This window comes from Bufo bufo, chromosome 7, assembly GCF_905171765.1.
Source record: "Bufo bufo chromosome 7, aBufBuf1.1, whole genome shotgun sequence".
Taxonomy (NCBI): Eukaryota; Metazoa; Chordata; class Amphibia; order Anura; family Bufonidae; genus Bufo; species Bufo bufo.
The window spans coordinates 146,549,775-146,563,323 of NC_053395.1; the positions used below are offsets into that span (position 1 = coordinate 146,549,775).

The following is a 13,549-nucleotide window of genomic DNA, read 5'->3' on the forward strand; positions in this document are numbered from 1 at the left end:
CAAGGTAAAGAGGAGAGAATATTTAGAAGAAGAAAAACTGCTACAAGAGGACCTAGTTTTAAATTGGAGGGGCAAAGGTTTAAAAGTAATATCAGGAAGTATTACTTTACTGAGAGAGTAGTGGATGCATGGAATAGCCTTCCTGCAGAAGTGGTAGCTGCAAATACAGTGAAGGAGTATAAGCATGCATGGGATAGGCATAAGGCCATCCTTCATATAAGATAGGGCCAAGGGCTATTCAGAGTATTCAGTATATTGGGCAGACTAGATGGGCCAAATGGTTCTTATCTGCTGACACATTCTATGTTTCTATATGTGTAATTTTTTTGGTAAAATAAATTCCATTAATCCATTCACAATGTCATGCTTTTCCAGAGGTTTTTGTAAGATTATTGGGCAGTTTCTCTGCCTACAAGATATTATCACAGATGCTTGGTTTACTTTTGCAGTTCTCAAAACTGAATTTGACTTAGCAGAGATCACATGCCTCTTCACAGCAAAAATGTTATAACATGAACAGAGTTGAGAAAAAGACCTTAATCCTAACTTCTACAAACCTATGAATGCAGAATCAAACTAATATGAAAAGTTATTCTAAAAATCTTCATCTACTTGCATATTATAAGTTATACCAGCAAGAATTAGTCTTTATGTAGAAAACTATGATTTAAATCAAGCCTTACTGACTAGTGATTTAAATCAAATCCACCCTGCCAATAACATATCAAAATTTAATGAAAGTAAAGTGCCACTTTAAGTTTACATATTCTCGGATATCTTTGTGAATTGTGCATTGATTTCTCAAAGCAATGTGAAAAGGATAGAAAATAGGATGTACAAGTGCATACAAATAATACGATTGTACCAAGACAATTGTGGTGCCAAAAAGCTGCAAATTTACACGTGTATTTTTTATTTAAAGTATGTGGTAATATGTTACTATGCAATACTAGTTGTGGGACTGAGGCTGTAATCCATTTTCTAGCTGGTAAATGGAAATTCATATCATGCCTTTTTTTCCCAATATTTTAGGTGTTTCACCCATTTCAGTTGAATAGGGAAATCCTCATTTGAACCTGTAGATTTACTATGTAGACGTGTGTTGTATTTTTCAGCTTACTCCCCTTCTACTGGAAGAGGCATTCCAAGTAGCTCCAGAAACTCAAAATAGGAGAAAACCCAAGGTCTGGAGATGCCTTGTGTCTGGTCCATGCCAACTGATTCCTGCAGAAGCCCTCGATTAAACTGCAGCTGTTGCTCCAGAGCTGCTGTTTGCCTGTGAAGATAAATGATGTATTAGCCATCTACACACAACTCCATAATTTTCTTGTAGAATCATAAGGGTCCATTCACACATCCGCAAAATGGGTCCGCATCTGCTCCATAATTTTGCAGAACAGGTGCGGACCCATTCATTTTCAGTGGGGCTGGAATGTGCTGTCCTCATCTGCAAAAATAGAACATGTCCTATTCTTGTCTGCAATTGCGGACAAGAAAAGGCATTTTCTATGAGAGTGTCGGCGTTGTGCGGTGCGCAAAATGTGGAACACACATTGCCGGTGTCCGTGTTTTGCAGATCCGCAAACACAGATACGGACGTGTGAATGGACCCTAAGTGTAATTCTACGTATACACAGTGGAGTATATAAAGGACGGGGTGACACAGTAATGATAAAAAAATTAGGTTACTATTATGTTTGCTTGATGTGACAGGAGGCCTTTGTGCCTATATCTACATGTCATGACTCGAGTACATTTTCTACATCCCTGTTTTCCAAGATTGCAACCCTGTGTCCTTTGTGCAGGTTCTCACCACCCATGAAAATGGGGACAGGATCAACTGAAATGGCCCTAACTCTCTAGGGGCTCATAACAGCTGCACGATCTGCCTCTGTGGTACCTATGTCGGTGATGATCACCTGGTCTTTCAGTCCCAATATTAAATCCCTTACAGCATTGTATTTATGAATATGATAAATATTGGTGTCCTAGACCAAGCGTGTTGCATGGTGATTTATTAGACACAGTGCTAATTATCGAGCACTTAGTGCCATACATGATAACTAGAGATGAGAGAGAATTTCATGTTATGAAATTCGTTCACGCTTCGTTTGGTGGTAAAAGCAGAATTGCGTTATGGATTCAGTTACCACGGACCATAACGCAATTCTATGACAGAATGCCTTTAGAGGCATTCCGTTATTCATTCCATCATAATAGAAGTCTATGGCCTGCATAGCTGATCCGGGACGGATCCGTCTTGCAGCCCATAGACTTCTGTTATGATGGAATGAATAACCTTCATGCCTTTAGAGGCATTCCGTTATGTATTCTGTCATAGAATTGTGTTATGGTCCGTGGTAACGGAATCCGAAACGCAATTCTGCTTTTACCACCAAATGAAGCGTGAACGAATTTCAAAAATATCAAATTCACTCATCTCTAATGATAACCCTTAGGCCTCCTCATGCACACGGTAGTGTTCCGCGGCCGAGAGTGGTCCGTGGTAACCCGGCTGGGATTCCTTCTGACAGCAGGAGCGCACGGCGTCATTGGTTGCTATGACGCCGTGCGCTTCATGCCGCCGCCGCTGCTGTACAGTGATACACTGGTATAGATCATACCAGTGTATCACTGTACAGCAGCGGCGGCATGAAGCGCACGGCGTCATAGCAACCAATGACGCCGTGCGCTCCTGCTGTCAGAAGGAATCCCGGCCGGGTTACCACGGACCACTCTCTGCCGCGGAACACGGCCGTGTGCATGAGGCCTTAGTTAGCTAGTACTGTGTTATTTTCCCCGGTAATAGACAAAGTAAAGGGGAAAATTAGAGCTTGGCAAAAATTGTTAATATCCCAATTGGATCGATTAGCACTAGTGAAAATGATCATACTACCTCTGGTTCTGTACCCAATCTGTGCCTGCCCCATTTGGATAGAGGACGCCTTTTTTTTTTTTTATATAGATTCGAAGTCTTAATAAACAATCTAATTTGGGGGAGGAAGAGGGTTCGTATAAGGCCTCATGCACACGACCGTTGTGTGCACCCGTGGCCGTTGTTCCGTTTCCCGTGATTTTCTGCAGACCCATTGACTTTCAATGGGTCCGTTGAAAACTCGGAAAATGCACCGTTTGTCATCCGCGGCCGTGATCAGTGTATCCTGTCCGTCAAAAAAAATAAGACCTGTCCTATTTTTTTGACAGACAACGGTTCACGGACCCATTCAAGTCAATGGGTCAGTGAAAAAACACAGATGCACACAAGATTGGCATCCGTGTCCGTAGGCTACTTTCATACAGACGGATCCGAAGATCCGTCTGCATAAAAGCTTTTTCAGAGCTGAGTTTTCACTTTGTGAAAACTCAAATCCGACAGTATATTCTAACACAGAGGCGTTCCCATAGTGATGGGGACGCTTCTAGTTAGAATATACTACGAACTGTGTACATGACTGCCCCCTGCTGCCTGGCAGCACCCGATCTCTTACACGGGGCTGTGATCCGCACAATTAACCCCTCAGGTGCTGCACCTGAAGGGATTAATTGTGCGTATCATAGCCCCCTGTAAGAGATCAGGGGCTGCCAGGCAGCAGGGGGCAGACCCCCCCCTCCCTCCCCAGTTTTAATTTCATTGGTGACCAGTGCGGCCCCCCCTCCCTCTATTGTATTAATATCATTGGTGGCCAGTGCAGCCCCCCCCCCTCCCTCCCTTTAGTGTATTATCATTCGTAGCCAGTGTGCGGCCCCCCCTCCCTCTATTGTATTAATATCATTGGTGGCCAGTGTGCGCCCCCCCCCTCTATTGTATTATCATTGGTGGCCAGTGTGCGCCCCCCCCCCCCCCTCGGACCCCCCTCTATTGTATTATCATTGGTGGCCAGTGTGCGGCCCCCCCTCCCTCCCTCTATTGTATTATCATTGGTGGCCAGTGCGGGCCCCCCCCGGACCCCCCTCTATTGTATTATCATTGGTGGCCAGTGTGCGCCCCCCCCCCCGGCCCCGCCTCTATTGTTTTAATATCATTGGTGGCCAGTGTGCGCCCCCCCCCCTGGACCCCCCTCTATTGTATTATCATTGGTGGCCAGTGTGCGGCCCCCCCTCCCTCCCTCTATTGTATTATCATTGGTGGCCAGTGTGCGCCCCCCGGCCCCTCCCCCTATTGTATTATCATTGGTGGCCAGTGTGCCCCCCCCCCCGGACCCCCCTCTATTGTATTATCATTGGTGGCCAGTGTGCGCCCCACCCCCGGACCCCCCTCTATTGTATTATCATTGGTGGCCAGTGTGCGCCCCCCCCCCCGGCCCCGCCTCTATTGTTTTAATATCATTGGTGGCCAGTGTGCGGCCTCCCCTCTCCCCGATCATTGGTGGCAGCGGAGAGTTCCGATCAGAGTCCCAGTTTAATCGCTGGGGCTCCGATCGGTAACCATGGCAACCAGGACGCTACTGCAGTCCCGGTTGCCATGGTTACTTAGCAATATTAGAAGCATCATACTTACCTGCTGCGCTGTCTGTGACCGGCCGGGAGCTCCTCCTACTGGTAAGTGACAGATCATTAAGCAATGCGCCGCACAGACCTGTCACTTACCAGTAGGAGGAGCTCCCGGCCGGTCACAGACAGCGCAGCAGGTAAGTATGATGCTTCTAACATTGCTAAGTAACCATGGCAACCAGGACTGCAGTAGCGTCCTGGTTGCCATGGTTACCGATCGGAGCCCCAGCGATTAAACTGGGACTCAGATCGGAACTCTCCGCTGCCACCAATGATCGGGGGGGGGGGGGGAGGCCGCACACTGGCCACCAATGATATTAAAACAATAGAGGGGGGGGAGCACACTGGCCACCAATGATATTAAAACAATAGAGGGGGGGGCGCACACTGGCCACCAATGATATTCAAACTGGGGAGGGAGGGGGGTCTGCTGCCTGGCAGCCCCTGATCTCTTACAGGGGGCTATGATACGCACAATTGACCCCTTCAGGTGCTGCACCTGAGGGGTTAAATGTGCTGATCACAGCCCCCTGTAAGAGATCGGGTGCTGCCAGGCAGCAGGGGGCAGTCATGTACACAGTTCGTAGTATATTCTAACTTAAAGCGTCCCATCACTATAGGAACGCCTCTGTGTTAGAATATACTGTCTGATATGAGTTTCACGATCTAACTCAAATCGGATGGTATATTCTAACATAGCGGCGTTCCCATGGTGATGGGGACGCTTCAAGTTAAAATATACCATCGGATTGGAGAAAACTCAGATCCTATGGTATATTAACTCCTGACTTTACATTGAAAGTCAATGGGGGACGGATCCGTTTGCAATTGCACCATATTGTGTCAACATCAAACGGATCCGTTTTTTTTTATTGCACAGATTTCTTCTGTAACAGGGGCTGACATATTAGCCACAGTCACAGGGGGAATACAGCTGCCTGGCATTCACTGCAGAGTTGGTCTTCATCTGCTAAGACCCATATCGCTGAACAAAAATGAAAACCTGACCATGCCAGGTACAAATACAATACAGTGGACAGGGATATAAATTGCATTAATTATAATGCAATGTATGTAGCAGGGTAACTGACCCTGTAAACTGAGGGATACTTTATCCTGATGCGTTTCCCCATGAATATGGGTTCATCAGGGGACTACCATTGGGGACAAAAATAGATGCCAAATGAACTCGTAGATATAAGCCAGCCCACTAAATATTAAATAAAGAGTGATGGACACATACATATGCATTGGCTAGAGAAACAAATCAAATCAGTCACCTAAGTCAATATCAGTAATGATACCATTACTGGTATCAGAAATAATTAATCCAGCACACTTCTCTGTAAAAATAATTTTTTAAAACATTTTCATGGTACAAAAAAAAAAAGTCTTCAAGTTTCAGACACTACATCAGCAGCTTGCGCCACTCTCATGCCTTGATTCAGGGGAAATCACATCGGGGCAGTGATGTAATGGTGCATTAGGGCCAGGTTCCAGGATAGGGTCACCCTTCTTAAGGTAGGTGCTCTGTATATGAGGGCATCTAGGGTGAAGTTTAGGGAAAGTATCCCCCAGTTCACAGGTGTCTTAGTATTTGTACTTTGCATGGGTAGTGCCTGGACCCACCTTTTTATGTATTTCTTGTGTGTTGGCGTAATCGTTTATCTTTGTGTTTACTAAAGGTTATGTTTTATGTAATAATGCCTTCAGTAATATGTCTGCTATGACACAGCAGCTCGTGCAGTTACCCAGGACCTACTGAACATGTTATCACTACGATTGGAGCAAAAAGCAGCATTGCCACTTCCTGATCTGTATACACAAAGCTCATTTACATCTAAAAATGTGGGGGATTCAATCAGCACAACCCTATATGCAGGTGCACATCGCTATGGCGAAATACATATACAAAGAAAAAGACACAAATGCAATAGCACTCTGCAACCAGCATTCTGCCCTGCCTCTATGCTGGATGAGGCATTGGTGTACATTTTGGCCAAAACGTAATAAGCCACTCACCACGTCAAGGTCGCCTCTATGGAGTGGTCCCTAACACTAGTTCCTACCTGTTTATGGGCCATGACAGCCACACAAGGTCCAGAGTGCTATTGCATTTGTGTCTTTCTTTGTATATGTATTTCGCCATAGCGATGTGCACCTGCATATAGGGTTGTGCTGATTGAATCCCCCACATTTTTTCTTTGTAGTATATATTGGAGGCGTGGCGATCTCCATGCAGTCATGCACACCTGACCAGTCAATCTGTCCTGGAGGCTGGTTTTAAAGTCAGTATAAAACTGAGTCTGCTTATATGGCACCTACCAGTAGCCATTTGGCTCCAGGAGAAGTATATAGTGGGCTCAGCATGCATGTTGGTACTTGCATCCCTGGATCCGATGAAAGCTGTAATGGCACCGGACGGGGTTAAAAGCAGAGTGTGCATGGCGTGCATGCTGCACCTGCATTCCCTGGACTTTGTGTGGCTGTCATGGCCCATAAACAGGTAGGAACTAGTGTTAGGGACCACTCCATAGAGGCGACCTTGACGTGGTGAGTGGCTTATTACGCTTTGGCCAAAATGTACACCAATGCCTCATCCAGCATAGAGGCAGGGCAGAATGCTGGTTGCAGAGTGCTATTGCATTTGTGTCTTTCTCATTTACATCTAGATTAGAGTGTTTGCAGTCACAAGACCAGAAAAGCAGCAGGATCATTTTGCACTATCTTTATACACTTACTTGGCCAACAGTTGAGCTTGTCTCTGTGCTTCTTCCATTATAGCCTTTGCTTCTTCCTCTGCCTTCCGTTTCCTCTCCTCTGCTTCCTGCCTGGCCTGTTCTTCTCTTTCACGCTTCTTTCTTTGGTACTCCTCTCTTTCCTCAGCTGCCATTTCTAGAAGTCGCAGACGTTCTTCTGCTTCTAGGTGCTCCTGTTCTCTCTGTCTCTGACGCTCCATTTCTGGCAAAAAGTTGAAAATTTTAAATTTAAATTTGGAAGCTTACCTCGGCCTACTTTCTCATATGTCATTGGGGGACACAGGCTTGACCATGGGGTATAGCTGCTGCCACTAGGAGGCAGACACTAAGCACAAAAGTGTGAGCTCCTCCCTTCAGCTATACACTTCCTACAGGGACTAAGCTAAAACAGTTTTAGCTTAGTGTCTTTAGGAGACAGACCTCCCTGCTTTTCAGGTTTGCTGATTTTTTATTTATTTATTTTTCTCCTTTTTCTTTCTTTTTTGGGTTACAGGCAGCTCGAGCTCCCTGCGTTCCTACCCAGGAGAGGGGAGACCAGTGGGACCCCAAGCTCACTGCTCGCTCCCGCTCTCCAGAAGAAAAGGAGGACCAGAGGTTCCCAAATCCTCTGCATCCTACCAGCCTGCGGATCACCACGGCCGCCTACGTTAAGTCCGCTCTGTTCCGGTGTAGCAGCCCTCCCCAAGGGGGCCTCCATATGCCTCTCTCCTGTCAGGGGTGGGGGGTGGTTGGGGAAAAGGAAGCCTCTGGGGCACGCAATGCCCTTCTTTCTATGGGATTTTTTTCCCCTTGTCACAGCGTTCCCGGCCCCATCCTCCGCCGGGGACGGCTTCTCTGTGGCCTACTCCTGACCCGGTTCCCCACGGGTACCTTACACCTGGCCGGCATCTCTGTGCGGCCGGCACTTACAGCGGCAGCTCCGCTATGCTGTAAAGAGGGGGGGCAGGCCTCTTCAGGAAGGCCAGATGGCTTGGGCCAACACTCTCCTCGTTTTCTCCGGGGACTGATGATATTTGTGGGGGCGGGGCACAAAGTTCTGCCCACTTCCCCCTCCTTCCTCTATGCCTGGTGAAAATTCTTGGTGCTCTTTATGCGCTCCACCCACCTCCTGCTTCAGGAAGACCTCTGCGGGACTCTGGCAAAAGGCACCTCCATCCGGTCAATTAGATCCCCTCTGGTCTTCGTGCTCTGCTCTGCCACCAAGTGGCTCTGACCCTGACCCAGTTGCCCCTACCGCCCAGCCCATGGTAGAACAGTTTTCAGATGCAGACTTTTGTCTCTCCTGAGGACCAGTCTTCAAAACTGTCCTCTATGGTGGACAATCTCATTACAACGTTTATAGAAACCTTACAGGTTGAGGACCCTGCACCCTCATCGGCTGGCTCAAGCTTTTCCTTCAGGCGGACCCGTCGCTCGCCGAAATGTTTCCCCAACCATCAGGATTTTGATTCCTCTCTTTCCAAGGAGTGGAATTTTCCTGACAGACGTTTTGTTTTGCCAAAACGTTTAAGAACGTCTAATCTTTTTCCGGAGGATTTAGCTAAGAAGTGGTTGTCCTCACCTATTGTTGATCCTCCAATATCCTGCTAGGCAAAACAAACCACTTTGCCTATGGCGGATGGGGCCTCCTTCTCTGATCACAGGGATAAAAAATTTGAATCTTTTGCGAAATCATCCATTGAAGCAGTGGGCACAGCACTGCGCCCGATATTTGCCTCTACATGGGTGAGCAAAGCTATGGGTGAGTGGGCAAACAAATTGCGTCAGGGTCTATACTTGGGGGATCCCTCGGAGGAACTTTCCGATATTGCCCTGTAACTCTCCCATGCCAGTTCGTATATTTGATAAGCCTCTGTAGACGCGGCCAGACTAATGGCCCGCTCATCAGCCCTTTTAGTGGCTATTTGCCATACCCAATGGCTCTCCTGCTGGGCGGCAGATAATGCCTCAAAGCGGGCCTTGACAACCCTCCCATTTACCGACAGCAGACTTTTTGGCAAACCTCTGGATGAGATCATTTCTGACACTACAGAGGGAAAGAGCAGTAACAAGTCGAAAAAGGCCTCTTTTTAGCCCCTTTCGTAGTTTCTCCAGCCCCAAACGGCCAACCGACAAGTCTAACCTGGATCAGAAGCGCAAGCCTTCCTTCAAACCTCGTCCTTCCTGGCGTCCCCGTCAACAGGGCTCCAAGTCCTATAACCCCAAGACCTCCTCTGCATGACGTGCGGCTTTCAGCACCCTCCGGTCGAGTGGGGTGGCCGTCTTCATCTATTTTGTCATGTCTGGCTGGCTCATGTCTCGCATGCCTGGGTGAGAGAGGTCATCTCAGAGGGTTACAAACTGGAATTCAGGCTCCCCCCCTCCGTCCCGATTTTTTTTGCTAGTCTCCTCCGACCGCTCCCTCCGCCGCAAATTCATTTTTTCAGGCTGTCCACACACTGCTGCGGCACACACACTGATCGCGGGTTCTACTCCAATCTCTTTGTGGTCCCCAAATAGGAGGGTACGTTCTGTCCCATTCTGGACCTCAAAGCACTAAACCTCTTCCTTCGGCTCCACCACTTCTTGATCGAGTCTCTGAGATCGGGCATTGCGTCCATGCAACCGGGGGAGTACATGTCCACGATAGACATCCCCATCTCCGGTTCGCAGTGGATCCCTTTCACTACCAGTTTGTGGCCCTCCCGTTTTGCCTGGCCACAGCTCCCAGAGTCTTTACGAAGATTCTGGCAGCGGTCATGGCACTGCTCCATGCCAGGGGTATAGTGGCGATTCCATACTTAGACGATATCCTGATAAAGGGTCCGTCTTTCTGGGTAACAGCGGACAGCCTGCTCATAATCCTGGACACCCTGGAACTCTTCGGATGGATCCTCAACCGGCTAAAGTCATGTATTTATTCATCTCAGTGGCTAACCTTTCTGGGCATGTTAATAGACACCTGTCAGGCCAAGGTACTCTTGCCCCCGGAGAATCTATCCACTCTGTCTTCAGATTCTCCCATTGTTGCGACCCCATCCTCTTCCCATTTATCACTGCATGCGGGGTCTGGGTCACATGTTCTCTGCCTTCGAAGCAGTCCCCTCCGTTCTATACCTGGACTCTTCAGCGAGCCATTGTAACCAATTGGGACCGTTCCCCAGCCTCCCTGGATCGTCTCATACGTCTTCCTGCCCTGACCCACCGGGCCCTCAGGTAGTGGTTGATTTCCCCGATGCTGATGCCGGGCCGCTCTTTCCTTCCCCTCTGCTCCCTCCCAATCAACATTCTGGAATTGAGGACGATTCGTCTCTCTCTGCTTTATTGGACCGGCCATCTCCGGGGACATCCAGTTTGAGTCTACTCTGACAACTCCACGGCTGTGGTGTACCCGGAGCCTGGAAGCCATGGCGGAAACAGCACTGATTCTCAGCTGGGCGGAGTGCCATGTTCCGACGCTGTCAGCAGTTCACATTCCCGGCGTTGACAACTGGATCGCCAACTTCCTCAGCCGGGAGCGTCACGATCCCGGCGAATGGGCTCTTCACCCACAAGTTTTTCTGGCCATTTGCGAGTGATGGGGTCGGCCGGACGTGGATCTCATAGCCTCCCACAAGGTCGAGACCTTCGTCACTCGGTCCAAGGATCCCATGGCCCTTGCGTACGACGCCCTTATGATTCCGTGGAGTCAGTTCACGTTTCCCCCTCTTCCTCTTATTCCGTGTCTCCTCCGGAAGATCAGGTCTGAAGGTCTGCCTGTCATTCTCATGGACCATGATTGGCCGAGCCGAGTGTGAAACGCATCCCTAGTCACCCTCCTCTCCGACGAATCCTGGCGTCTTCCCCTTCGGCAAGACCCCTTGTCGCAAGGAATCGATCTTCCACCCAAATGTAGGGTCTCTACATTTAACGGCATAGCTGTTGAAGCCGCTGTACTAAGGGCTTGGGGTTTCTCGGATACTGTTGTACAGACCATGATTCGTGCCAGGAAGCCGCTGTCCTTTTGAATCTACCACCGGACCTGGAAGTCCTACTTTAGTTGGTGCGAGTGTCACCAGCTGTCTTCCATTTGCTTCTCGTTTCCGCGACTTGTCTTTCCTGCAGTCGGTCATGGACTTGGGTCTGGCTCTCAGCTCCCCCAAATGGCAAGTTTCAGCTCTTTCCATTCTTTTTCAGCGGAACTTGTCTTCGCTTTCTGCGGTTTGGACCTTTCTGCAGGGGGTTGTGCACGCTGCGCACCCCTTACAGTCCTCTGTAGAATCCTTGGGACCTTAATCTGGTGCTCAGCACTCTTCAGTCATCTCCTTTTGAGCCTTTGCAGCAGGTGTACGTACCTTCACTTCCTGTCCTACAAGGTGGCCTTTATAGTCGCAATCACTTCCATCCGTAGGGTGTCAGAACTCACAACTCTTTCCTGTCGGTCGCCCTTTCTGATCCTCCATCAGGACAAGGTACTACTCCGCCCTGTTCGTTCTTCCTTCCAAAGGATGTGTCGGCATTCCATCTTAATGAAGAGATCATTCTTCCTTCCTTTTGTCCTGTGCCATCTCACCCTCGTGAGCAGTCACTTCACACTCTGGATTTAGTACGGGCTGTTCCTATCTATCTGTCTCAGACGTCATCTCTCTGACGGACGGATTTGCTATTTGTCATTCCAGAAGGACCGAGATGAGGGTTGGCTGCGTCCAAAGCCTCCATTTCACGATGGATTAGTTTGGCCATTGTGTAGGCATACCGCATCAGTGACCGGGCCCTCCCCCTTCGGGTTACTGCTCCTTCTGCTCGAGCAATAGGGGCCTCTTGGACAGTGCATCATTGGGCTTCGGTCCTTCAGGTATGCATGGCGGCTACCTGGTCGTCTTTGCACACTTTTTCAAAGTTTTACAGAGTACACACCTTTGCGTCGGCTGACTATTCTCTGGGGGGTAGAGTTTTACAGATGGCGGTTCTCTAATTGTCCGGAGGGTTTCTGCTCTGTAATGTCCCATGGTCAAGCCTGTGTCCCCCAATGATACAGATGAGAAAACTAGATTTTTGTACTTACCGTAAAATCTGTTTCTCTTCTGTTCGTTGGGGAACACAGCTCCCACCTGTTCTCTCTTTTACGGGCCTCTTATGGCCCACGTGGTTCTGGGTTTGTACATTGTTTGGTTTCCTGTTTGTTCTTGCTTGTCCTATTTTGCACTGTTTTAGCTTAGTCCCTGTAGGAAGGATATAGCTGTAGGGTGGAGCTCACACTTTTGTGCTTAGTGTCCCCCTCCTAGTGGCAGCAGCTATACCCCATGGTCAAGCCTGTTCCCCCCCCCCCCCCCCCCCCCCCAATGAACGGAAGAGAAACAGATTTTACGGTAGGTACAAAAATCTATTTTTTTCAGTACTGCACCAGGCAATTACACCATTTCACTTCATTCTGAGGTGCATCTTTCTTAGCATTTAATAATCATTTTTAGAACCTTCATTTATACAGCCTACTGGTCTTCATACATTTTTTGCAACATTTGGTACTATTTCAGGAAAAATAATGGTAGGCCACTCTGGTCATGGCATCTTGAGGCTGACCGTCGGTGGATGCACCATCTGCTCAGGGCCAGGCCAGAATACAGAGGGTTGATGTGTCAGTGCTGCACAATATTTAAAGGCTTAGGGAGAGGCAGAGGAATGGATGCTCTAGCTATACAAGGAGTAAAACGGGCAGATTATAATGAGGCCCAGAAATTCAGAATGGACCACAGGATTACCTTCGTTATGATAACTAACAGTACTAGGATGTTGGCATAATGCTGTAAGATGGAACTGTGATAGCTGCTGAGGGTGTCCAGCTGCTGCAAGCAGCATGTATAGACTGTCTTTATAGAATAGGACCACTGTTTTATTAGAGGAGAGCCTTTCAGTACTTTTGACTGAGAGGTGCTCATACAATCAGCACTATTGGTCAGCCCAAAAGTGTGTGTGTGTGTGTGTGTGTGTGTATATGTATGTATGTATGTATGTGTATATATATATATATATATATATTTATATATATTGTGACACAGTGAGAGGTTTGGTCTGGGAAAACAGGTATTTTCCTCCCAGCATGTGCTGCTGGGCTGATTTACAGCCAGGTGAGGTAAAATACCGGACCGGATTTTAAATGCCGGTCTGGGTTTTGGCAGCACCTGGCTGTCCTTAAATAGGCAGCTGGGCTCAGAAGCTAGGTCTCTGTGTTGGGATCTGGGAGCCTTGTGTCTGGATTAAGGCTTGCTACCTGTTTGGCGTCAAAACAGGTTGGTGCTGCTATCAGCAAGGACTCTTTGAGGCAGAATTGCCGCATGGTGTGA

At 48.2% G+C, this 13,549-nt stretch overlaps 1 protein-coding gene across 1 annotated transcript in view; it reads right to left on the reverse strand.

Moving 5' to 3' along the window:
* Positions 1-909: 909 nt before the first annotated feature.
* Positions 910-13,549, reverse strand: part of LOC121008796 (uncharacterized protein KIAA2012 homolog) — a 30,065-nt gene continuing 17,425 nt past the window's right edge. The window contains exons 7-8 of the mRNA XM_040441489.1: positions 7,233-7,452; positions 910-1,276 (exon numbers count right to left, since the gene is read on the reverse strand). Coding sequence (XP_040297423.1) covers positions 1,117-1,276; positions 7,233-7,452 — 380 coding nt within the window. The 3' untranslated portion in view covers positions 910-1,116. The remainder of the gene's footprint in view (positions 1,277-7,232; positions 7,453-13,549) is intronic.